At 43.1% G+C, this 23,464-nt stretch overlaps 1 protein-coding gene across 4 annotated transcripts in view; it reads left to right on the top strand.

Moving 5' to 3' along the window:
• The first annotated feature begins 678 nt into the window (after window positions 1–678).
• LOC103148026 (RUNX family transcription factor 2) overlaps window positions 679–23,464 on the top strand; it is a 60,666-nt gene continuing 37,880 nt past the window's right edge. The window contains exons 1-2 of one of the 4 annotated variants that reach the window (XM_016678934.1): window positions 679–1,876; window positions 2,106–2,229. In XM_016678934.1, coding sequence (XP_016534420.1) covers window positions 2,172–2,229 — 58 coding nt within the window. In that variant the 5' untranslated portion in view covers window positions 679–1,876; window positions 2,106–2,171. Of the gene's footprint in view, window positions 1,877–1,908; window positions 2,230–23,464 lie in introns of those variants that run through there. The other 3 variants (XM_016678933.1, XM_007566622.2, XM_007566621.2) reach the window with 3 other exon arrangements.

Raw genomic sequence — 23,464 nt, 5'->3', positions numbered from 1 at the left:
GTGGAGTGCACTGCTATAACATTGCCCTGCTAATACATTGTTCCTCAAGAGTTGTGGATCTCTGCAGCTCCTCCAGAGTTACCGTTGGCATCTTTCACTTTTGGCTTGAAAGATGTTCTATTTTGAAGTTTGAGGGCCGTATTTTATCACTCAACTCTTCTTTAATCTTAATCAACACCTTATTCCCCACCTGTCTGTTGTGTTCCTCGATCTTTATGATGCTGTTCGTTCATTAACGCCCTGTAACAAACCCCTGAGGCATTCACAGAACAGCTAGCGCTCCGTCTGTACCCAAAGAAGGACGGAACGCAATTAACTGCACTGTGAGAGAAACGTGCTGAGTGCAGGCTCACACATTGCCTTTCAAAACTGAGCAATTATGTGGCGCTTTATGTTGATCTGTCAGGTAAAATTCTCCCATGTACATTAAAAGTTGCAGTTGCAACATAAAGACTTTTCTTTGTGAGCGACTATCACACCTCATGACTGTTTTGGCAGATTTATGCAATTATTAATCACTACAACAATGTCAGTTTTCTCTCTGATTTTTTTACGGTTTGATGACAAGATGAGATGCAAACCGTTTATCTCGATGATCTTCATACCACTCATTCTTTTGGTTCTCCACCAAAACCTCGCCTCCCTTTATGATCCGTCAGAGCTCCCACCTGTGATCGCTGATCAAAAGCCCAACCGTCTCTGTGGCGTGCAAGCATGTGTACGGCTTGAGCCTTCATGGGAATTATCCTGTGATTAATCACTGGTTGTTGGCTGGGGTGGGGAGGTTTGCAGGGTGTCTGCGTTCGCGTGGGTGTTTGTGTGTGTGTGTCCGATTGTTCACAAGACTGTGTGACGTGAAGCCTTCTCAGCGAGAGGACAGGTGGCCGCGATGCGTGGCCTCTTACAGGAATCGCCCCGGTCCTTCTCTTTAGTGGAGGCCAGTGACGGGTCAGTGCATTGGCTTGGATGCAAATGCACATGCACAAACGCATGCCAGTGGAGCGTGACGCAATAACACGAATTGCTGTCTGCGGCGCGGCAATATTCGAGACGGGAGAAAACAGGAAATTTCGGGCAAGTCTCCTCGGCCGAGTGTCATAACACCTCCGCTTTCCACTCGCTTTTTCTCTCTCCTCCTGCTGCACATGCTTACACAGACAAACACACGCAGTCGCACACACCCAGCCTCACACCGCCAGCCAGTCAGCCAGCCAGCCAGCCTTTCGCTCTTCACTCACACCCTCAAATCTTACCAAGTTCAGCTCTCCCTGCTCAAAGGCAGACAGGAGCAGCACGGCAGCCTGTTAAACGAGTTGAGGGAAGGAGCAGCAGAGTCACAGAGAGAGACATAGACGGGAAGGAGAGAAGGAGGGGAAGGGGGGCTGAATGAGTGAAGGGAGAGCAAGGCAGAGAGAGTCACTGTTGCCCATATGCCGAGAGGAGCATGGGCGGTTGAGCAACCTGGCCCCCACTGAGGCTTCCTGACTCATGGGAGCGTCAGGAACCGGGTCCCAAGAGAGCCTGGAAAACGCTGCTGGATCACGCGTGGTGGGAGAAGGAGGGGAGAGGAAAAAACTCTTGGAAGGGGAGGCAAGAGGCAAGACAAGCTGCAACTGTAGGCTGTCCCACTCAGCTGCTGTGCCGTGATGACGTCGGCGGGCATGTGACCCAGGGTCTCCAGTGACGCCGCATGGAGGGCAGGAAAGAGACGAGTTTTAAAGCTGGTGCCTTTTGGGTTGTGTGAGGGCTCTGCTCGCCTCCCCAACAACCACAGAACCACAGACGTGCGGCTCGGGGTTGGTGTCTGAGGGCGACCTGGAGTGTAAATGGTTAATCGTCACGGGCCAACACCAGTCACAAGGACGGCGCTAAGCAAGTAAGTACGTTCCAACCACACTGGCCAGGCAAGCCAGTCCGACACCATCTGATCTATCCGCAAAAGCGATATTTGCCTCTGCAATTTTTTCTTTTTTTTTTTTCTCTATAAAACCAAACCTGGTCGTTACTTGTGGTCATCCAAATAGTTGATACGTAGAAGCATGTCTTGTGGATGGCTTTTCCATTTTTTTTCCGCCTTCATGACACGCTGCGTGCTCTTGGTTTAGGACGTGTCGAGGGTCACAGAAACCGCAGAGGAACAAAAGTGGGGCTTGCTGGAACCAGAGGCAGCCATGGCATCTAACAGCCTCTTCAGCACAGTGACACCATGTCAGCAAAACTTCTTCTGGGGTGAGTACCTACGTTCGCCGGTCGCCGATTCTCTTCTGGAAACAGGTCGGTTGCGGGGCTTGGGTTCACGGAAAGGACTCGGTGTGGGGGGGGGAGGTCAGCTGCTGAGATGCGGATAACTTCTGTGATGAGGATAAAGATCTTGGACCTGAAGATCTTGAAGGATTTGAATCCAGACGAGGATCAGCCGAGGTCACCGCCATCAATTTTTTGAGCATTTGTGGTGGAAGAGAGAGACCCAACCGTCATCAAGACTTTTTGACAAGTGACCAAAAAAAATAAAAAATTAAATCTGCACTGAGAGATTCCAGTATTTACTTATATGCAGTGTTTATAAATATTCCTGGAAGAGGGAGATGACATGTTTGTGCAACGTACCCTTAGATTTAGAGAGCGATGCCATTGCAGAACCAAAAACAAAGGCAGGGGTGATATTTTTGACAGACGTAAACAGCCGCTGCGCAAGGGAGTTTACAGTTGAGCATTGGAACAAGATGTGGGGATTACTGGGCTGTGTGTGGGTTTATGTGTCTCTGTTGGGAATACAGTATTGATTAGGCTGCCAAGAGGGATCTGTAATCGCTTCCTAAAGCTGCTCGGTCGCTCTGCTGTCATCAATTAATCTGTTTAGATTTCCTCCAGCACCGCAGCGGCTTGAACCGGCTGACGGAAATTCGGAACTGAGCAAACTCATCATAAACTCGGATTTAGAACAACCACTTCGTTCTGATTTTTATTGGACGTCTAAAAATAACTCCTCGCCTCGGATACTTTTTAATCCCCTCGTTTCTCTGTTTGAAATTAGGGGACAAAAATAACTCCTGAACAGGAGCAGAGGCTACCTGGGAAGGCCAACTTGCATGTTTCACTTAAGACCCCCTCCACCTCCACCCTTTCCTGTAGATTTACTTTAAGCTGCTGTGACAGCTCTTTTACAGAGTCTACTTCAAGGTTGCAAAATTAACCATATTGCATGGATTTTTTTTTCCCAAATTGAAGGAAGCAAATATTTCCTCCTGATGCAAGACATGTCTCCCTCCCTGCTCCGCTCCGCAGCTTTTGCTCGCCTTGTCCAAATCAAACGCGTAAAAGATGTTTTGCAGAAGTCGCTCCGTGGTCAGCCACAGCTGCTCCGTACAGAAGCAGGCTGCAGGGAATGTGGAGAAAGAGAAAGAGAGAGAGAGAGGGAGCTTTCTAACAATCACCGCCACCTATTAACGCTCTAACCCCCTCTGACCTTTCGGCGAGTCTCTGGGGCACGAGAGGATAAGAGAAAAAGAGCCTGCTGTGGTGCATTCAGGTGTAGATCTCTGCGGATTTCAGGTAGGGAAGGAGATGAAAGTGATAATTAGTTTAAGTGTAAAGGCATTGCCACTTGTTATTTAATGTCAGGCCCGAAAAAACTCAGTCCCCCTAATCAAAAAAAGAAAAACATGATTTAGTATGTTTAACATATCATGACAATTGCAAGTGGCACCGTAAGTAGTTTTCCTTGAATCGCTTCGTTAAAATTCCCAATGAAGTTTCATCTTTGCTTCGCTTTAAAAGCTTCTAGTAAATCCGTTTAAATAAGATCACATTTTCAACTCCTTCTGTTGTCGTGTTTCGTTTGGTCCAGCGACAGTCTGTTTTCATCAAACCCCCTCCCTTTGTTTGTTTGTTTGTTTGTTTGTTTTTTTCCACTCTGTCTGCACATTGTTGCTTATCGGGGACACTTTTAATTCTAGACCCAGCTTTTAATCCACAGCAATAAACTGAGCTGGCGAAGATTTCTAATTAAGCAAAGACAGAGGATCATTAAAATTTGTCTTGGCACTTTGCGTCAGGCACTACTCATTAAATCGCTTCGAAATCCATTTTTCTTTTATTATATCTCCTCATACTGGCAGATCAGATGGAGAGGGGCAGAATAATCGACAACACGTGTGGCACCCACTCAACCGCCACTGCCTCTCTGGGGAACATTTAACTGCCTATTTTCTCTCTTACAAACCTAATTACGTATAGACAATTAAGTCATGGGTAGCAATTATCGTTCAATAAAGTCGTGCAGGAACAGTAAAGAATAATAAAAAAATAAAAAAAAGAAGAAGAAAAAAAAAAGGCAAAGGGACCCGAGTCAACACGATCAAAAGCGAAAGGGGTAAATATCCGAGGACTGCATGCGGAAAACTTCACCCCCCCCACCTCTGAAGAAAATCTCGGATAATTTGCAAGGGAAACCGTATATGTATTTGAGAAAGGCAAGCTTCTGTTGCATAAGTATTGCCTTAGATCTAACCACAGGCCTGCTTCTTGGAGACATCTTAAAAGTGAACCAGACATCACCCCTCCTCTCCCATCCCCCCATGCCCCCCAATCCTAGCCGGGGAGCGAAGTGAAGCCCACTCATCAATAGGTAATTTGAAAATGCCAGAGGGGGGGAAAAAAAGAAAAAAAAAAGCGGCAGCGCTTCACTGGCTGCTACTGTGCAGCGGAGACTCTTCCCTCAACTCCGCGCTCAAAGGAACTCTTTTTAGCGTCTCTTAATTGTACCTCTGAGGCAAACTTGCTATTTAATCCCAGCAGGGTCATACTTGATGAAGTAAAAACGCTTCTGTTTGTGTTTGCAAACTGCCCGGGCTAATAAAACCTATTAGCCTACGCTTGTTCCCGAGGGGGAAAACAGAAAGGTTCAGAGTGTTAACGTGATCAGGATTTATTCAGACATGGATTAACCCGCTCTGTAATGTGAGTGAAATGTGCAAGCAGCGATTGGTGGGCTTGTTGCGGGCAAAACTTAAGCTGCAGGTAGCCATTACGGTCTGAATGAGAGTGTCATGGAAACACAATAACCTGTGATTTTAATGGGCTGAAACAAGCTATTCCCACTTTTTTTTTTTTTTTTTTTTTTTAGGAAACTATCTGTAATTTTCACCCTTTCTACAGCGATGCTGCGAAGGCAACAAAGGTTCGGAGTAGGCATGGGCTGGTTTTCACAGTATATGGAGGGTTTGAGAGTTCTCTTTACAACACAACAGAAACATTCTCTGATCATGTTCCTAATTTTTTAAAGTTCTTGTAAAGCGATACGTGAGAAAGTGCCGAAGCAAGCCTCGATTTATGACTGTATGGGTCATAAATTCATACAGTGACAAAGCGCTGACCCTGACAGACCAGTTGCTGTGCAATGGTGGTCAGCTGAGTTGAATAAAGGAGCCTACACTTTGCAAGAAAGATAAATTCATCTGTTTGGAAGTAGTTGGAAAAAAAAAAACAGGAAACTAAAAGGGGCAAGAACCCGTCACTCTTGTTGGTTCAGGGTCTCTGGGGATTTTAGGTTCGTAAAATGCCTGGATGTGTCTCGTTGAAGTGAAGTCTCCCTTGTAAGTTTGAGGTAAATTACAAACTTTTTTTTTTTCTCTGTTTGTGAAATGCTTTTGTGAAATGAAAAAAGTCTCCTGAGTTTGGGAATCAAATCCCAGGAGGACTTTGAGGCACCTGCTCTCCCACGTAGCACGATGACGCCCAAAAACCGAGCATTGTCAGTGCTTTTATAGCATTAAACCTGTGATGTAATCAGACAAAATATCAGTGGATGGATTGGATTACCCTGCTCTGCCGACAGATTCTATTAAATCACAGTTTTTATCAATTTCTGAAGACAAAAACAAAGTAAAAAGTTCCTCACGTCCTCTCATGAGGACTTGAGGACACGTTCCAGCTCATGTCCTCTCATGAGCTGGAACGTGGAAGAAGCACCACCTATCACTCTTAGTTAAACTATTTTATAGTATGTTTGTTAGCAGCTGACTGCGAATGGCAGATAGGCTGACAAAATATCCAACTCCTATAAAAAATGGATCAAATTCTGCACAATAACCTCTCAGGAACATAAGCATATCTCTCAAAATAATAAAAAAAAATAACTACACGTAGCTAATACCATCATTATTACTACTAACAATAAGTATGCTACATGATTTAAGCAACTATAAAAATAAATGTGGATGTCCTGCATTATATAGAGGCAGTTAACACCAAGTAATGTGTTGTGTAAATACAGTGAAACTTACTTTTACTCAGCGTTATCGTTTCATGTGAATCTCATACACATGCACAGGTTAAATAGCCAACAAAAGTCTGCCAGTAAAAACTTGTGAGAAGCGCTTCTGCATGTAATTTAACATACAGCAAATAACCTGCAAACGATTGGATTCTGTTTTCCTTCCTAACTCTGAGCTATTAGTTCATGGATTATCGTCTGGCTTCGGTGGAAGAGAAGGAACGGAGAGTTGTTAAAACAAATGAGATTACTCTAATCCCTGTAATATGAAGACTGTGACAACAAACCCACAATTCGGCGCACATTTTCACAAGGCAGCGTGTATTATCTTTTGTTTTATCCCAATACCCGCTTGCAATGGGAGTAATTACACTATTATGATAAGGTGACCTGCCAGCTGACTGTTCTGCCTGTTGATAGTGTTGACGATAGACTCGCTTTTTAAACACAGTTACTGCTAACCTCTCTTTTTTTTATCTCTTTTTTCTTTCTCCTTTTACAATCTTGTCCAAATCTTTGCCATTTTTATTCAAAGTAAAAGTCTGATCGGTTTGATTTTGGATAGCTTTTCGAACTCTCGACTCCTCTACACATTGACGGGTAACCGTCAACCGGCGAATCTTTTAAAGCAGCGCTTTTTCAACACTTAGCGGGTTCAGGCCCTCGTCCTCCGCAGCAGCAGCAACAGCAGCATCACGCTGGGCGAATTACCGTTATCCGATATAAGCCCTCAGAGAGGAAGTAACTACCTAACACTTTCAAAATTGGTCTATCTTGGACCGGGTTCATTCTAATGAAACACAAGCCGCTTCACCTCGTTCTGTCCCGTGTCAAGTCCTTCCTTTTTTTCCCCTTTGCCACCTTCACCTTTATTTGCGTTTGATTCCTGTTATTCGATCAGCAGACGGCTTTGGGCCGAGCTGATACAGCGATCTCGAACCGCAGGGAAACCTGAACATCATCCCGCAACACCCCTCCCCACCCGCTTGGACTTTCAGCCTTTTCTATATTAAGAGGAAATATGGAGTGTTGCGCTTTCCCCGTGTTTGGATTCAGCTTGTAACGATGTGAGTAAATGAGAGCGCGGCCCGCAGCACCGGCACAAGGCGCTACCTGTTCTCGTCTGCGACGGGGGAAAAATGGCCAACTATTTCACCCTGTTTGGTTTAATCTGAAAGGAATGCGGTATCCCCTCTGACTCGAGATGGACTCAAACGTATATGTAAAAAAACTGCACTTTCCTGCGAAGGATAATAAAAAAGAGCAGGAGCTGGAGTGGCTCATCCACGAAGTGATTAAATAAGCACACATGAGTAAATTTGATTCATTTCTAGGAATGAATTAAACTGGTATCCAAGTAGCCAAATGTGATCCGTCTACGAGTTTAACTCCGTTTAAATATTTTTAAATAGTCAAACATTTTACCATTTTAGCCTGTTGTTGTGTGTCTTTTTTAAAGTTTTCATAATCCTTGAACTTTTCCACATTTTGTCCCATTAACACCACAAACTTCATTTGTCTTTGCAAATTGGCTCGAGTTCAGTCAGATTGGATGGCGAGCCCCACTGGGAATGCCGACGTTCCAAGTCTTGCAACAAAATCTTAATCGGATTTAGCTGTGGGAGTTTCTAACGCGTGAATATTCTTTTATCGAAGCGCTTCCGTTGTCGCTTTAAAGCCGTTCAGTGGGGAGGTGAACCTCGGCCCCAGTCCAGTCTTCAGGTTTTCCTCTAGGGATTGTCCTGCGTTTACCTCCATCCGTCTCCACACCTTTTCCGACCATCTTGTTAGATGCGAGTTTCCTCGTCTCACACAAAGTTCTGCATGTAGTTTAGTTTCAGTAGATCTTCACGGCGCTTTCCTCTCGTCGGTTTTCCGTAAAGCCCAGGTTTGCAGTGCTCTGTTGAACTGTTGAATATCTCTCCCACCTGAGCTGAGGATTTCTGCAGCTCCTCCAGAGTCATCATGGGCCTCTTTGCTGCATTCCTGACCTGAGAGTTTATGTTGTCAGATAACAGATTAGAATTGAGCTCAAGGTGATGGTCAGAGCTTAAAATGTTACTTTAAAGTCTAACTCTACCTTTACCTTGAGGCCTTCACAGAACACAGGAGTGTTTATCATGACTCTGAGGGGGAACTGGGCAGATTCTCTACTATTTTTAGAGGAAACATGAGCTGCGTTTCCATTGCAAATGCACGCAAAACTTTTTCGATAGTCTCTTAATGTCGAAAAAACACAATTTAGCAATTGCGGTGTTTCCATGAAATAAGAAATGCAATTAAAATCACACGTGAGTAGGTGATAAAAATGCATGGCGGTGACAGATGTAAACACTTATATGAGGAAAGACCCTGGGAATCGGCGACCTATACAGATCCCTGAGATTTTGGGAGTTTTACAGAAAAGCGACGGCTTCAACACGTTCGAATGTCAAAGTCAGTTTTTGGTGAACTGAGCGAAGCTGTGAGACTTCTGGTGGAGCCGTCTGAGCGCTGTCTAGAGAAAACTGGCCTGATGCGGAAAAAGTGTTTCTATCGTAGTTTTGCGAAAAACACCAATTTTGACACAGCTCTGAAAAACCACTTCATCCTAGTGCAGGCTTTTATTTTGAAAAACTTGATTTGTTTTATTTTTTTCCCCCTTTGTAAATTCAATTTGCGCAACTGAATGGTCAATGGAAATGCAGACCCTATAGTATTTGAGTCTTAATACAAATTACTGCCACACTTTTCAGATTAAAAAAAAAAACATTTTCAACTCGTATATCATTTTCCTTCACCATTACTCTGTTTTGGCCCGTCACACAAAATCCTAATTAAATACATTAAAGTCCTGACAAAACATGGAAAACCTCTGCCAGCATGAATACCTTTGCATGGAGCTGAATATGTAGGAGCTCTACTGTAAAGTGTGTATGCTGTGCGAGGGCTTCGAGTGTGTGTGAAGGTGTCTGTCAGGAAGATCTGTCCGCTTGATTAATGCGCTCACTCAAACTGACACCTGGAACCAATCCCCCCCCTTCCCTGGCGAACCCCTCAGCCCGCCCCCATGTGCGCTATATGTTTATGTGTGTGTGCATTCCACACACTCTGCGCCTTCAGCCTGACTGAGGTTGAGTGTTGAGCAGGAGGCACAGATGGGACCGAGGAGGGGGCGATTCGGCGCGGAAGAAAAGAAAGGTGTGTGCAGGGGAGGGAACAATAGGTGGATGTGCAGCAGAGGGTGTGGGGTGTCATTAATGGCACACAGGCCCCATCTCCTAATTTGCTCGAATTACCAGCCCACGCAGAGGGGCGGAGAGTGGGGGGGGGGCTCCCCTGCCAGCGTCGAGGTGTGAACACAACAGATCAAATACACCTGAACGTCGGGGAGCCCACCCACTCGACGACACCCACACAAGCTTTTTATGGTTCCCGACCACTCCGTGATTCGACGACGCACGGGAGACGGACGTTTCATGTGTCGCGGATTCCGGTGGGAGAGATGTAGTGAGCAGCACAAAAAAAAACAGAGGGTAGAGACGGCCGGTAGCTACAGATTGGTCCTCCGTAGGGCTGACTCTTCAGAACCACCTCCCATATGGCACTGTCAAAGGTTGCAATTTGCCGTCATCAGCTCTCCTCGCCTACCTCCCTTCCCGTCCCTTCCGAGGTCCCCTCCCACCCACGCTTTCAGGAAAAGGGCGATGACAAATGCGATGGGGCGGTGATGCTTTTGGCCACCACAACAGTCAGAGTCACCAGCGCCGCGCCACCTGTGGCACGCACACACTCGCAGACACACGCACACACACCGGCACACACGGAGACTCATTCAAATGCGTTCACCGACACCAAAATGAAATACGCCCCAGGGACACAAAGGGTGGAGGTAGTGGAGGGTTTGGGAGGGTGGGGGGTAGAGGAGTGTGTGTAGGTGTGTTTAGTGTGATGTTAGTCTTTGAACTTTGAATCGGGTGTGTAGCTGACATTGACAAGTCTCTGGGGAGAGAGGGGGAAGCGAGAAAAGGTAGCTCTCATTTGTAGAGTGGCCTCTAGAGAGGAAGAAGGAAGGAGAGAGAGAGAAGGAAAGAAACTGGAGAGAAATCTTCAGATTGAAGTGTTTTATTTAAATCTTTGCAAACTTAACCTATGCAAAGAAACAATATACTGTAATGATTTTTATTTTTATTTTTTTTGCTGGCTCTATTTCCCTTGAGTAAGTTTATACAGAAGTAACAAATCTATAAAAACCTGTTAAATTTTCCTTTAAATGACACTTCTTATTAAATACACAATACTACTAATCTACAACTCCTAACGTTTGGCTGTGATGTACGTAATACGGCAAGTCAACGTTATGAAACTTACAGCTGCAAGCGACCGTCCTCCACTGCGGAAAGAGAAGTTTGTTCGTTCATTTCCTCGGCTGCCATTTTTACAACTACAGGCAGACTGCGATTCTAAAACGGTGCAGAAAATCAACATCATGGCTCACAACTTCTCCTTATGCTCGCTGATTGACCTGGTTGAAATTGTACTTGAGAAATCAAGCTCAATGACAGAAATCCCAGGTAGAGCACTAAAGGGAGATGAAAATCAAAAAGAATAGTATGAAAAGGCAACAACTAGGCTGCTGTTGTGTATTTGAATTGATATATATTTTTTTGTATTTGTGGACAAAAAATGGTGACCAGTGATAAATACGACGAGATTATCAATTATTTACTCTTTTCAAACACATTTGGATATATAAATTGTTTTAAACAATCAAGCTGAACAGGATGTGTGCCGACAGTGAGATGCTTTCTCCGTATCGCAGGAGATGAAGTTCAGTTTATTTCATAGTTGTGCCGAAATAACCCTAGTGTCCAACCAGGTTTTCTGGAAAAAGCTCTTCTGTCACTGAGTTCAGAACACAGAACAGATGAACAAATGAACCTAAATCAAATTTTGAAAAATGTAAGACTGACAAAATTGTGAACGACACATAAATACAATCCTAAATTTATATAACGTGTGCACATGGAGAGGTATCAGGAACGTTGCAAAATTTGTAACATATGTTTTAGTAGCTGAGAGGTCCTGAGCTCATGTTTTTTACACTACTCAGTGTAAAAACGGCTATAACACACCAAAGCTAACTTTAACGATTCTAAATGCCATTTTAACTCTCACAGCAGCTAAGTTGTCTTGTTCTTGCATCAAATGTCGCAAAATTTCCTGTCACTTCCCTATTTGTGAACTATCAAAACGACAAAATCAGTCCCACTCTAGAGCAGCTGTAACCCCTTGTTTAATAAATGTCCTTTATATTATAAATAATTGAATAGTTTTTCTCACTCAGCCACAAAGCTTCCTTCCCGTGTTTCATTCTAGTGTATTGCATCATTTCACATTGTACCAAACCGTATCGTTCTGTGCAGTATTGTTTTGTATCATGGCGTAACTTGATGCATCGTATTGGATTCTGCTTACCTGATGTGAATCATGGCAGGATTGGTGAATTCAGTCGTATTGGACCCGATCACTACCAGTCCATCAAGATACAGCCTCGCTGTCTTACATTGAAAGTAAATGGGAGGGAAAGTTACAGAATAAAATAGTTTTGTCAAAATGTCTTTGAGAATGCTGGCCGTATCTGGAGAACTGCAGTGCCAGCCTGGCTTATTCTGATACTGAAAAGTTATTTCGTCTTTTCCTGCTACCACTTTCTTAAGTCTGCAGTTCTTTTGGCTTTTGAAGAAAAAATAAAACACAGTTTCAAACTATTCCTGCAAGGACAGCAATGTTACCAACCTGCAAAAAAAAAAAAAAATCCCTTGAGATACATTTCGGGTTGTTTGAAAGCACTTTCCTCTGACTGACTGGGGCGGGGGACGTCTTTTAAGAGTTTTTCTCTTGTTTTTGTGTTGATCCGTGAGCTGTTCCAGTTTACACACTCTCTCAATCAAATCACACTGCTGCTCCGACGGGCTGCTCTGGCTGATCAAAGTCCATATACATACATACAGTCTGATCCTTGCTGGGGTAGGCTTTCGGTCTGGAGCTGAATCCTGTCACTCACCCAGACAGCTGCTCTCTTACAGTCATCTGTAGTTTTTTTTTTCCTCTTTTTATTTTGCAGTTAAAAGTTTTTCCTTCAGCTGTTACTCTGTTCATTTTACTTCACATCTTTCCTCAAAGGAAATAGGTCTCTCTCTCACTCTTTTTCTCTCATTCTCCTTGTTGGACAGAGACCAATAACGGGCCTTTTCCACTTTACCTCCCCTGATGCTGAATGAGCATCCCAGAGGAGCGGGAATATTTTATTAGAGTGATATTTTGAAAGCTCCTTTTCTCCTCCTGCCTTTCTTCCTCTCCCGTGAAGGAGTCCTACGATGCTGCGACGCTGCAGCATATGTGTTTGTGTGAAGGAAAACAGCTCACACAGAGCAAAGATGATTCAAAGTCACGGCTAAATGAAAGGCTGTGAGCTCCGGTCTATTGAGTTGCATTGTTTTCTTTTTAGTCCTGCTTGGGAGGAGGATTACGGCGGGGGCAGGAAAAAAAGAAGAAGAAGGGGGAAAAAAAGCCCAACAGGGACAGAAAGTGAGCGGTTTGGTCTCTGGAGAATTAGACTCAACACAAACAAAAATAGAAGTCAGTCAGTTTTTGCTGACAAACATTTTTTTAATGCAAGGGTGTTTCTTTCGGGAAGTTTGCATCATTTATTTAGTCTTTTTTTTCATTTATGAGAAGGCTGACATTTCAGGATGAAAATGTAGTCGGTGGATCATAGGAGACAGGGCCGGCCCAACGTTAATCTGGGGCCCTGAGTGGAAAGCAGTGTGGTTCCGTTGTTGCAGTTAAACCCACCAGCTACTAATTACCAGTTTTTAAATTAGCAAAGTTTCATAATTTTATCTTAAAAAGGCAACAAGTGGTTTTTAATTTTTTTTTAAAAACCGCACAACAATAAGTAAGTTATTTCTCTTGTTTATTAATTTGGTCTGGCAGCCATTTCTGGAGTTCGGCTCAGTTGGAAAGGAGAGGCGGTTTAATTAGTTAGTATATATGGAAAATTGTCATTTAGTGATAATTTACTTTGTTTTACAGCATCTATTAAATGTGACCACTAATACACACAATTAGCAGAATTAACAAGAAAACTAGCAATGTTACAGTTTTGAGCCTTAAAATAACTGTTGGATGATGAAAAGTTTTCTCTGTGTGAATACAACTGCTACATTTTCATATCCTTATACTCTAAATAAATGCAAATTTAAAGAATTTTAATACTTTTATTATTATTATTATAAAAGCTAATTTAAAAATACAAAATAACCTCAGATTAGAACCTTGGGAATGTTTACTTCTATGAGAAGCTAAGCGCTCATGGGGGCCCCCTGCTGGTCTGGAGTCACTGGACAACAACTTATTTTGCTGATGCCTAAATTTGTGCCAAAAATCTAGAAACTAGGACTGGTCTCACAATAATCAAACTAGGAATGTTTTCCTGTGTATGATTACAACTAGTATACTTACTAATTCTGATAAATACTTCATTTAAATTTGTTAAAAGAAATAATAATAATAGAAATTGCACCCACTTCGCTCTAAAATGACTGCCAGGATTATTTCGTTTTCATAGAAATATGGGTTTCTAAAATGAAAACAACTGCATGCTCTTTTAAAGAAATGTATTTCAAATGGTGTTTGCATTTTATTCGCCTGTTTTGCTCTCACACAGAACATATACTTAGATTCACTTCATTTGCACACAGCCAGATAGATCAACATGCACGAGTCCTGCTGGACCCTGCAGAAGCGGCGGGAACGGCTGAATCGGTCTCACTGGTAAACAAACAGAGCTGAGGCTGCCGGGAGTCTTTGCTGGGCCTCCAAATTATAGCCTGGTTAACCAAAGTCTCAGAGCCCGTCCCTTTTACTGCAGCGCACATGTGTGTAACATACACGCCCACATGCGTTTGCCTGCATGACCTGTGCGCATTGAAGACACCGCGGAGGCCTGCATTAAAAGCGCATATGCAATCAGGTTGAGTGAGCTCGTCTGCGCGACAGTCGAGGCCGAGAGTGGAAGGTTTTATAGACATTAGCAAGGCTGAAAGCGAAGCACACCCCAAAGGCCTGTAATAAATATTACCCAATCATCAGGCTCACAGTGTGAGGTTATTACTGATGAAAAAGAATGGTTCGCAATGTAAACACGGGTTTAATGTTTACAGCTTTTAACCGTGTGTATCCGCTCTCTGAGTCTTTACTGGCAGAAGTTGGTTTCCGTGGCCTGAACCTGGTACAGGGTGGTAAACGATAAGGCTTTGTGGGTAGCAAGTTGTCAGACAGTTACCTCTTTTTTTTCCCCAGAATGATGCAAAAACAGAGCCTTCTTGGTGATGCAGTCTCTTAAACCATGGTTCAGTGAGAGCAGGTTGGAGTGTTTAGAGCTTCTCTAATTGTGTCTAAATGAGTTCTGCAACTACTGGGGACAGTTTTCAGTTCCCCGGAGGATTCACGAACACAGCAGAGTGATCTACGGTGCTATAAAATCCAGTTAAAATATTTAGGATGATCAGTTCTCGCAAAATGATTGGTCATAAATCTCGCGCTTCCAGAGTGTATTCCGAGCGGACAATTTAATTGTCAGCTCGAGACCACATCCCAACAACTCTGTTGCCAGAGAGGGGGATATTTAATGCATGTGACGCTGAAATTCTCAGCTTTGCCATAATGCAACACCGCAGAATAGATTGGGTTTGAGGGACAGTGTTTCGCAACGTAATTGATGTTCCTCGTGGGACCCAGCAGTTGATGAGACTCTGCTCAAGACTCAATTTAGACTCTATAAAGCTGGCGTCATCCGAGTCTTGGCTAGGCGCAGAGCAGACATGACATGAAATTTTTAACAACCTCTGGAATAACCCGAATACATGTGGAAAATCCTGGATCATAGGTCACACAATCAGACAATGATCATTTATCTCCGAGGGAAATTTCGCCAAACTTTGATGATGTTTCCTTCATTAAATCTGTAATTTTTCCAAAGATGTCTGCAGCTGATTTCTTCCGAGGACATCTCAGGCTGCAGGCTATGAAAGTGAGCTCCATCCTCTTGTCATTTTTCTCCACACGCCCACCTTGCTGTGAGTCATTTCTGACCAGTCGCCTAATGGGCTCGGGATAATTACAGGCTAAGGTTTAAGGCAAATGCCAATCTCTGAGAGAGCTGCGTCAGCCGAGACACTCTGAAATTAACTCATTCAGCAAAGGGAGCACTCGGAAGCAAGACCTGGCGTAAGCGGAGTCTTCTTGGAGGCGATTCTGACATGTAAATGGGGGGGAATTCGAACCCAGTATGTGTGGCCCCCGGCCTGCATACGTCAGGTATGTTTCTTGGACTCAGAAAGGATAAAAAGAGAAGGAAGTGAACTCTCACAGAGTTGCTTTTCAGCTGTTGTCTCAGAGTTGGGAACATTCACTGGATCTAATGGCAGTCTTGGTATTGTTTACCACAAGTTAAGGTAAAAAGAAATAAAAAAAAAATGTATGCATGTGCTTCTGCATATTTGGTCGGCCATATTTGTGGTACCCCCAGTAAAGATGAGTACAAAGCCTTTAAATAAATCAGTCTTTTACTATACAGGTATCATCTTGTGAAAATTAAAACAACTTTAATTTTAGAACATTTAGTCTGTGTGTGTGGGGCGGGGGAGGGAAAAGATCCATGTTTGACATAATAATTGGCACCCCGGACGATCCCTTTTGTCTACATTTTTAATGCGATCAGAGTTTCTTGGAAATTCTTATTAGTAATCCAAAACTTCCTTTTCTCTACGGTATAAATCTGATGTGAAACTGAGGTCAGTTTCTCTCAGGCAGACAAGCAACTATGCCATTCAAGTGCGGCAGATGTGTTTTTCCACCATAAGTCAGAAACAAGAAAGCAGCTACACACCTAAGCCTGCCAATGTGTACAGTCAGATCCAAAAAATAAAACGTTTCAGTCGACTGGCCATGTGAAAAAGAAAGCTGGACGAGGAACCGCATTTATCTTGCCACCACGCATGGTGAGAAGGATGTTAAGGGAGCTAAATATACAATTACGAGGCATCATCTAGATGCCAAATGGTTGTTGGCATGTAGAAGCATTTTCCCGAACATAAACAAGTGGAGTTTGCTAAATACTATAGGCCTTTAACTAGAACCATGTGCTTTGGTCCAGTGAGACTAATATTGAGTGTTTTGTTTTTTTGTCCAACATTCCACGTGGGTTTGGTAGGAGTATGTGGAAAACAACCTAATGCCCAGGAATGGTAGAGGATCTGTGATGCTGTGGGGCCATTGCGGCTCCACAAGTCTAGGTTTCAATGTGTGTGTTGTCATAAGCTCTTGAAATATCTGATTACTTTTATCCTGCAAGGCCATGACATTTTTCTGATACCAATCTAAAAAACATACCGACAAACCAACTCAGAAATGGTTCATCAGACAAAATAATCAGCAGCTACTTCATGGCCATTTAGGTCGTCAGGCCTAAATCCTACAGAAAAACTGCGAGGTGTGAAAAGAGGAATGGCCAAAGATCCATTTAGCTATCATCCGACCTTAAAGTCTAGAAGATTAAGTGCTGAAAACAAGGTATTTCTTGATTTTTCAGCGTTAGGTTGTGCTACTGAAATAAAAGCTACATATATATTTAGGGCTTTTCACTCATCTTTAGCAAGGGTGCCAGTAAGTGAAGGCTTTCTTTCATGGACTGACTTATAATATATGTCCATGCGAGATGTGCAAGCTTTGACAGCGGCCAAACAAAACATACGGTAAATTTAATTCAAACTTTAAATACCCCAAAACTAAAATTGTGCATGGGACATTTGCAGACATGCGGTGGTTTTTGAATGTTTATGTCTGTGTGCAATTGAGCATCCATGATGGCATCCCTTCTCACATCGGTTTGGGTCCAGTGCTCCTCAACATTCCTCTCACCTACCTTCCTGTATATACATACATATATCCTTTCCCAACGTCTCTTTCCTTTTTCTCCCTCATTCCTGCCTGTGCTTGTCCTTCCAGTTTCCAAGCTGCAGCGCTGGAAATGGTCAAGTGATAGCCGATAGGTCCCCTGCGAGTGCTACCGCTTGTCTGCCTTCACGCCATGCAGTCACTCTATCTGTCTTTCCCCGTGTGTCCGTAGCCCACATAAATCATCATCAGTCAAACTCTACGGACAGGGACAACAGAAAGAAATACCCCTCTGTGAGTGCGGTGTTAGTTTTGCCTCGCATAATGTACGTGGGGGCTAAGCGCTCTTGGATACATGAGAACCGCGTGTCTTGCAGATGTACTATAAATATTTTGGTACTAGCCGGCTAGTTTGCAGGGAGGAAGTAGACCAGTGAAATACACAGAGGAAGGGGGAACGTGTAAAGTGGAATGTTGGCCTAGCCCAACTGTCTGTATTGTCTTTAGCACCTACAGATGGTCTCGGTCCAACAAAAACGTTCTTTACAGGGGTTCCTGTTCCCAGTCGGGGCCTTGTACCTATCCAGGATATGCTGCGTTTCCTGCGAGCAAATCCGCCAAACCAGTCTCCGAGCGGTCATAGTTTGATTAATAGCATAATCATGGGTGATCGACACGTGCTTCATAGGAAAAACCTGCGGAGTTTACTGATGCTGTGGTCCAAATCGACGAAGGAACTGAGCGTAGCTAGTGCTACAAAAGCTGCGAAGGGAAAGGGAGGTCAAATATGGTTGGCAGGTTTAAAAAATGTTTGGTCGCGGCAATGTAAAAGAAATCTACAATTTAAATGTGAAAGAACTGTACTCCCTCTGTTTGGCATGTTTCTGGCCCCAGCCCCAGGCACTGTCACCCAACCCCGTGAAAGAGCAACACAGACACACATCGAAAGTGAGCCGACACGCACACATGCGCCCGCACGCGCACGCTTTGACAGCAGGTGGTGTGAGACACGTCAACAACTAAAGGTTCGCTGGCAGACTCAGAGAGAGTTCTCGGCTCTGCTCTCCGGTCGCTCAGATCTATCATTGGGGCTCTTTAATGGCAGCCTTCATCACATATTACTGCCTTATTTTCTCCTCTCCATCTTCTAGCCCGCAGAAGTTCCTTTTTTGTTCCTATTTTTAAGTACAAGTGATCTCAATTAGGGACCTCCGTGAAGGCAGTAGGCGGCAGACAGTCAGAGCAATAAGAGCGGGGAGGAAATTGTCTTTATACCCCCTCCTCCAGACTCCCACCCACCCTCCTGCCACAAGCAGCGAGCAGCCGCCCCCTCCTTGTCTCCATCTCGTTTAATGCTCCCCTCTGCCTTTGCTGAGTAAAATATCAGACGAACTGTGCCGGCACAGCCTTCTTCAAGTCCTGTACGACTTTCTGAAAGTAGTTACACATTAAAAATGCCCAGACACACGATCATACTAACAGGCACGCCACAGAACGTGCCGTCCTCATCCCAACGGCTCACGGTGATGTCACAGGCTCGGTCAAAAACAGTCATTAAGGGCTCAGCTCTGATCTGGGATCAGTGCGTGGATGTGACTCGCGTCGATGAGGTCAGGGCGAATAAAGCCAAGGCCCGTCGCCGTCCTCTGCCCCGGTTCACAAGTCGGCCCGCTATCTGTGACGCTACTTTCAAGGCGGCACGTGTGTTCTTTTGGGCTGATTGGCTGGCAGACTGGGTCTTTGGCTGGTTTTGTTGCAGAGCCCGGTGGGCTCACTTGATTGGCTTTCTGGCAGGCCATTGGGCTGGTAGTCTGCCAAACGTGGAAACATCCCGTTAGAGCTGAAAAAGCCTGGTCCTCGTCACTAGAAACCTATAATTTAGCGTCTTGAAAAATGCAGCACTGTGAAATGGATCTTTAATCCAAAGTCTTTAGTGAATGCACTTTTTTTTTTCTTTTGAGTGATGAGAGTGCACCGCGTGCTGATGTAAGAAGAGGGTGCAAGTAAAAATAGGGTTTATAAGTGTTCTCATTGTTTCTCTTCAGAACCTAAACTTCGGTAAACTGCGTGAGTGCAGAGGCTTAGCAATGTCTTTGGATAACAAACCATGTTGTAGTGGGCTTTCAGGAAATCTTTCTAAAGCATTTGATAGTGTGGATTATAGCCTTGTTTTATAAAGGCTGCTTCATGTAAGCTTTTTGTTGCCTTGTGTTGAATTGTTTTTTAATCTACCTACCTGGGTGAATGAACCCGGTTTGTGTCTACAGGTAATAAGAACTTCACAGTTTTAGAGGCAAGGGTTAATCTTGGGACCAGTTCTTTTATTTTTCTATTTCTGGTTCTGTAACTTATCTTGAAGAGGTATAGATCTAGATGTGTATCAATTGTAAGCACAGTGTTACACACCTATGGATACAAAAGCGTCATCTTTATAAGTAGAAGCAGAGTCTCTTCCATCGCAATTCAATCCTTTTACAAAGTCATTTGGCCAATGTGAAACTGGTGCTTAATGACAAAAAGACAAATCATGGGATTTTCATGGGCTTTTGTTCGAGTTAATAAATTGCAAACTTCAGGAATTGGTTAAGTGAACATCTTTATCGCTTAGAACAGTAGTTCATTAACTGTGGTGGCACTTGGCTTGCTTCTTAGCGGTTGGTACTCATTATGTCGGTATTTGTTTGCTAAATACAAAATAACTGGCTACTTACTGCACGTGGTGTTCTCTGAAGAGAGAACTTGGGTCTGGGAATGACATCCAACAAAATTTAATCAAATAATTTCGGCTCAACATTTGGAAACCAGTGTGGTTTGCTAATTGCTCAGTGACCAGGCAACTACTACTAACAACACAAACCGAAATAGTAAATGTTATTCAAATGTAGGAAACCGTTCTTCTGATGGTTCTCATGTACAAAATTAAGCTAACCTGCTCTTCAAACATTAGCTCCCCATTGATGGAAGGACTTACATTATATATCGTTAACTTGGAAACCTGGAATAGTGTTGCTCCTTTGATTCCGTTCTTGTTGGTAGGATATTTATGATTTTTTTGTTGTTGTTATGGACTCTGGCATTAGAAGCATTGTTATCTCAATGGGTTAAACAAAGTAAAGTAAAAAAAAATATAAGTCGCATGCGTTCTGCTTGAACTGCAGCATTGTGCCATGCTGTCATCTGTTCAAAGTGAGGAGTTGTTCATTGCAAACTTACAGGGATCCCTTGAAACATCAGAGCGTTCACAAGCAGAGCAGAGAGACTTCTCCGCTTTGTTTAGCTTGCTGTCAACATAATAGACAGCGGTTGCACATATTAGCAGTTCACACGGGGCCGCGTCACTCCGAGCGGGACCGACAACAGAAACTTTTCCTCCCCGTTTGATAATCTCGACAGGAAAATTAGTCACAAAAGCGTCGGGCGAGTTGGAGCTCTTTTCTTTTTTTTTTTTTTTTTAAGAAAGCAAATAATCGAAACTGAGAGGCAGAAATACAATATTGCCATAAATCACACGGCGCACATCCCCGCTCAACGCGGCACGCAGTGGTTCTCTACTGTTAGTGACTTCTCCTACTGTGCGATGACTCCAAGCCAGTGTAACACAGTAGATGAAAAACACACACAAAAAAAAGCGGAGGGAGAAGATCCAGCTGCGCGCCAGGCAAGCTGCAGACCTACTGCACGGTTGAGCGGCTCCATGCTTGATTCATTACCGCATCCTGTTAGGGGCTGTTAATGCAGGAGGAAGATCGGTCAGGTATCTTGTAAAAAAAAAATAAAATAAAAGATTTATATGTTAAAGCTTTCTCTTTGTCCTTTTTTGGGGGAATAAATCTGCCAGAGCGAGGTAGAAAAGTAGTAATGTTATTCAACAGGATATTTGTGGCACATAAAAAGTAAAAATAAAAGAATAACGGGGACTTGTCTGCTGTCTCTCGCGGACATCAAACGGTGAATTTTAAGCTCACGTGGAGGTGGGGGGAGGGGGAGGGTTCGGCCCAATATACCTCCGATTGCCATGAAAGCAGAACCTCGCTGCGTGAATGTGCAGCATATCCTGTACTACCGGGAGCTGGGAGACAGATGCTGGATGTGCAGCGGGGGAAGCAAAGCGGAGTCAGATGGGACAGACACTCTTTGATGAGCTGCGCTTGTCAGGGCTAAAGTCACGACTGGCTTAGCAAAGGAGGAGTGAGGAGAACTGGGAGGCAGAAACCGAACAGGCACTGGATGGACGTGAGCAAATATAGGCATAAAATATTATGCCTGATTAAAAACCGTTTTTCAGTTGGTTTAATACCTGGAAACCCAGCTGAATCCCTCCTCGAATTGGATGTCAGAATTAAAACTAATAAATCTGATCGAGCTAATGGCATGAAATAGACTCAATCGCTGTTAATATTTCATCTCGGAGATTTCCAGCCCATCCGTGACGTGCTCCCCCAAATTGCATTTGAGCTTGGAGGCCGTCCACGTCGCTCCACCATGTAGCCTATATGCGCCCAGGCGAAATTATCCCCGCTGAAATTTAACTCCGCCGGAATGACTGCAGCCACGGTTCCTGCAAAGGCCATGTTTATGACTATTACGGATTTAATTACTACTATTCACTTTTATTCATCCATGAACTTGTTAGTTGATCTTTTGAGAATGTTTGACAATGCGAACCATATTTCTGGTGTTTGAGGCACGGCGAGAGGGGGGGAGTGTAATTCAATCACTTTTTTTTTTTTTTTAAACATCCTCCACCTCATCCTCACGACGAGGTGCCAGATGCATCTCACCGTTTTCAGACTACATATATATGTTCACATATATTCTTGGCCATCAAGCTATTTAAAACAAGAAACCACTTTTTTGAGCTTTGAAACATAACCTTTTTTTATTATTATTATTTCAATATTGAAGCCAAGTTCAACTTTACAACATGAAAACAAACTGCAAAACCCCCTCACAGGATCCAAATAAACTAACATCTGTGCCTCCAAGTAGTCTAATTTATTTTTGAAAGAGGCCTGCAGTATCAAAGGCCTTTGTCTCAATGACTCTGAGCAATAAAAGCCTGTTTGGGAGCAGCGGGGGGAAAAAAGAGAAAAGAGAGAGAGAGAGAGAACACAGAATGGTAATACACATGCCGCTGTGTGATGTGGCACTTAGAAAAGTCTCGCTGGGAGACTGATGGGTAATTAGACTGGGAGGGTGTGTGGTGGTAGATGGCTGCGATGAAGAGCCTCACGGAGGGTAGAGGATGCCCTCTAGTAGAGGTGAGAGGGGCAGCATCCTCACTTAAAATCAAATAAATAAATAGTGTAACATCGATATGTGGATGTAAAGATGCCTGTCCTTTTTTTTTTACAGTAATGGTTAATGTATTTATTTTTCATTTATTTCGATGATGCTTACAGTAAAGATGAGAGGAGCAGCATTCTCATGTAACATTAAACTAAAAGTAATAATTATAATTTTCTTCTTTGTTTTACTTTTTTATGCCTACTGTGTTGATGTGAATATTAGATTTGTGTTTTTGCTGGATTTTTTTTTATATATTTTTTTTTATTCTGTTTATTCATTTTCTTGATTTTTTTTTGTGGTTTTCAACAAACAGCATCTGCACTTATATTTAAATATATATACATATATTTTTCTTATGCTTGTTTAATGTTGATGTGTGGGTGTAAAGGTGCAGTTGGTGTTTTTCCAAATTAGATTTCATTCCACTGATCATTTAATGGCCTGTTTTTATTTTTATTATTATTTATTTATTTTTTCTTTATCAATTTGTGTCTTTCCTATTTAATTTTATTCTTACATTTCAAGCTAGATAATTTTAACAGGATGCTGTAGCAATTGTAGTGCAATATTGAAATGCATATTTCTAATTTAAATAAAAAAAAGTGATCTAAAAGCCCTTTTCAAACCGAAAAACATGGCCTCTGGGTGATTTGCTGTGATGTTATTGTCACTATGTTGTTAGCTACAATTCTTATGAAGTTTATTTTATTTAACCCAACACTGCTGTGTATCTGAGTCACTCTATTATCGTGTTTCCTTTCTAGCGTGTCAATGAAGTGGGGGGGAAACCCCCCCGCCCCCAAAATGTCAGACAATTAATGAGATTCAGAACATTTTTCTTCGTCTTCTTCTTCTCCTCTTGTTCCTGCCGAAAGAAATTAAACATGATTAAAATAACTTGTAATTTTTTTTTTTTTTTTTAGAATATTATTGTAAACTCGGGCGTAATATATAATTTAA

The sequence above is a fragment of the Poecilia formosa genome, unplaced genomic scaffold, assembly GCF_000485575.1.
Source record: "Poecilia formosa unplaced genomic scaffold, Poecilia_formosa-5.1.2 Scaffold195, whole genome shotgun sequence".
NCBI lineage: Eukaryota > Metazoa > Chordata > Actinopteri > Cyprinodontiformes > Poeciliidae > Poecilia > Poecilia formosa.
The sequence above is the reverse complement of the archived record's forward strand: the minus strand, read 5'-3'. Positions and strand labels throughout refer to the sequence as shown.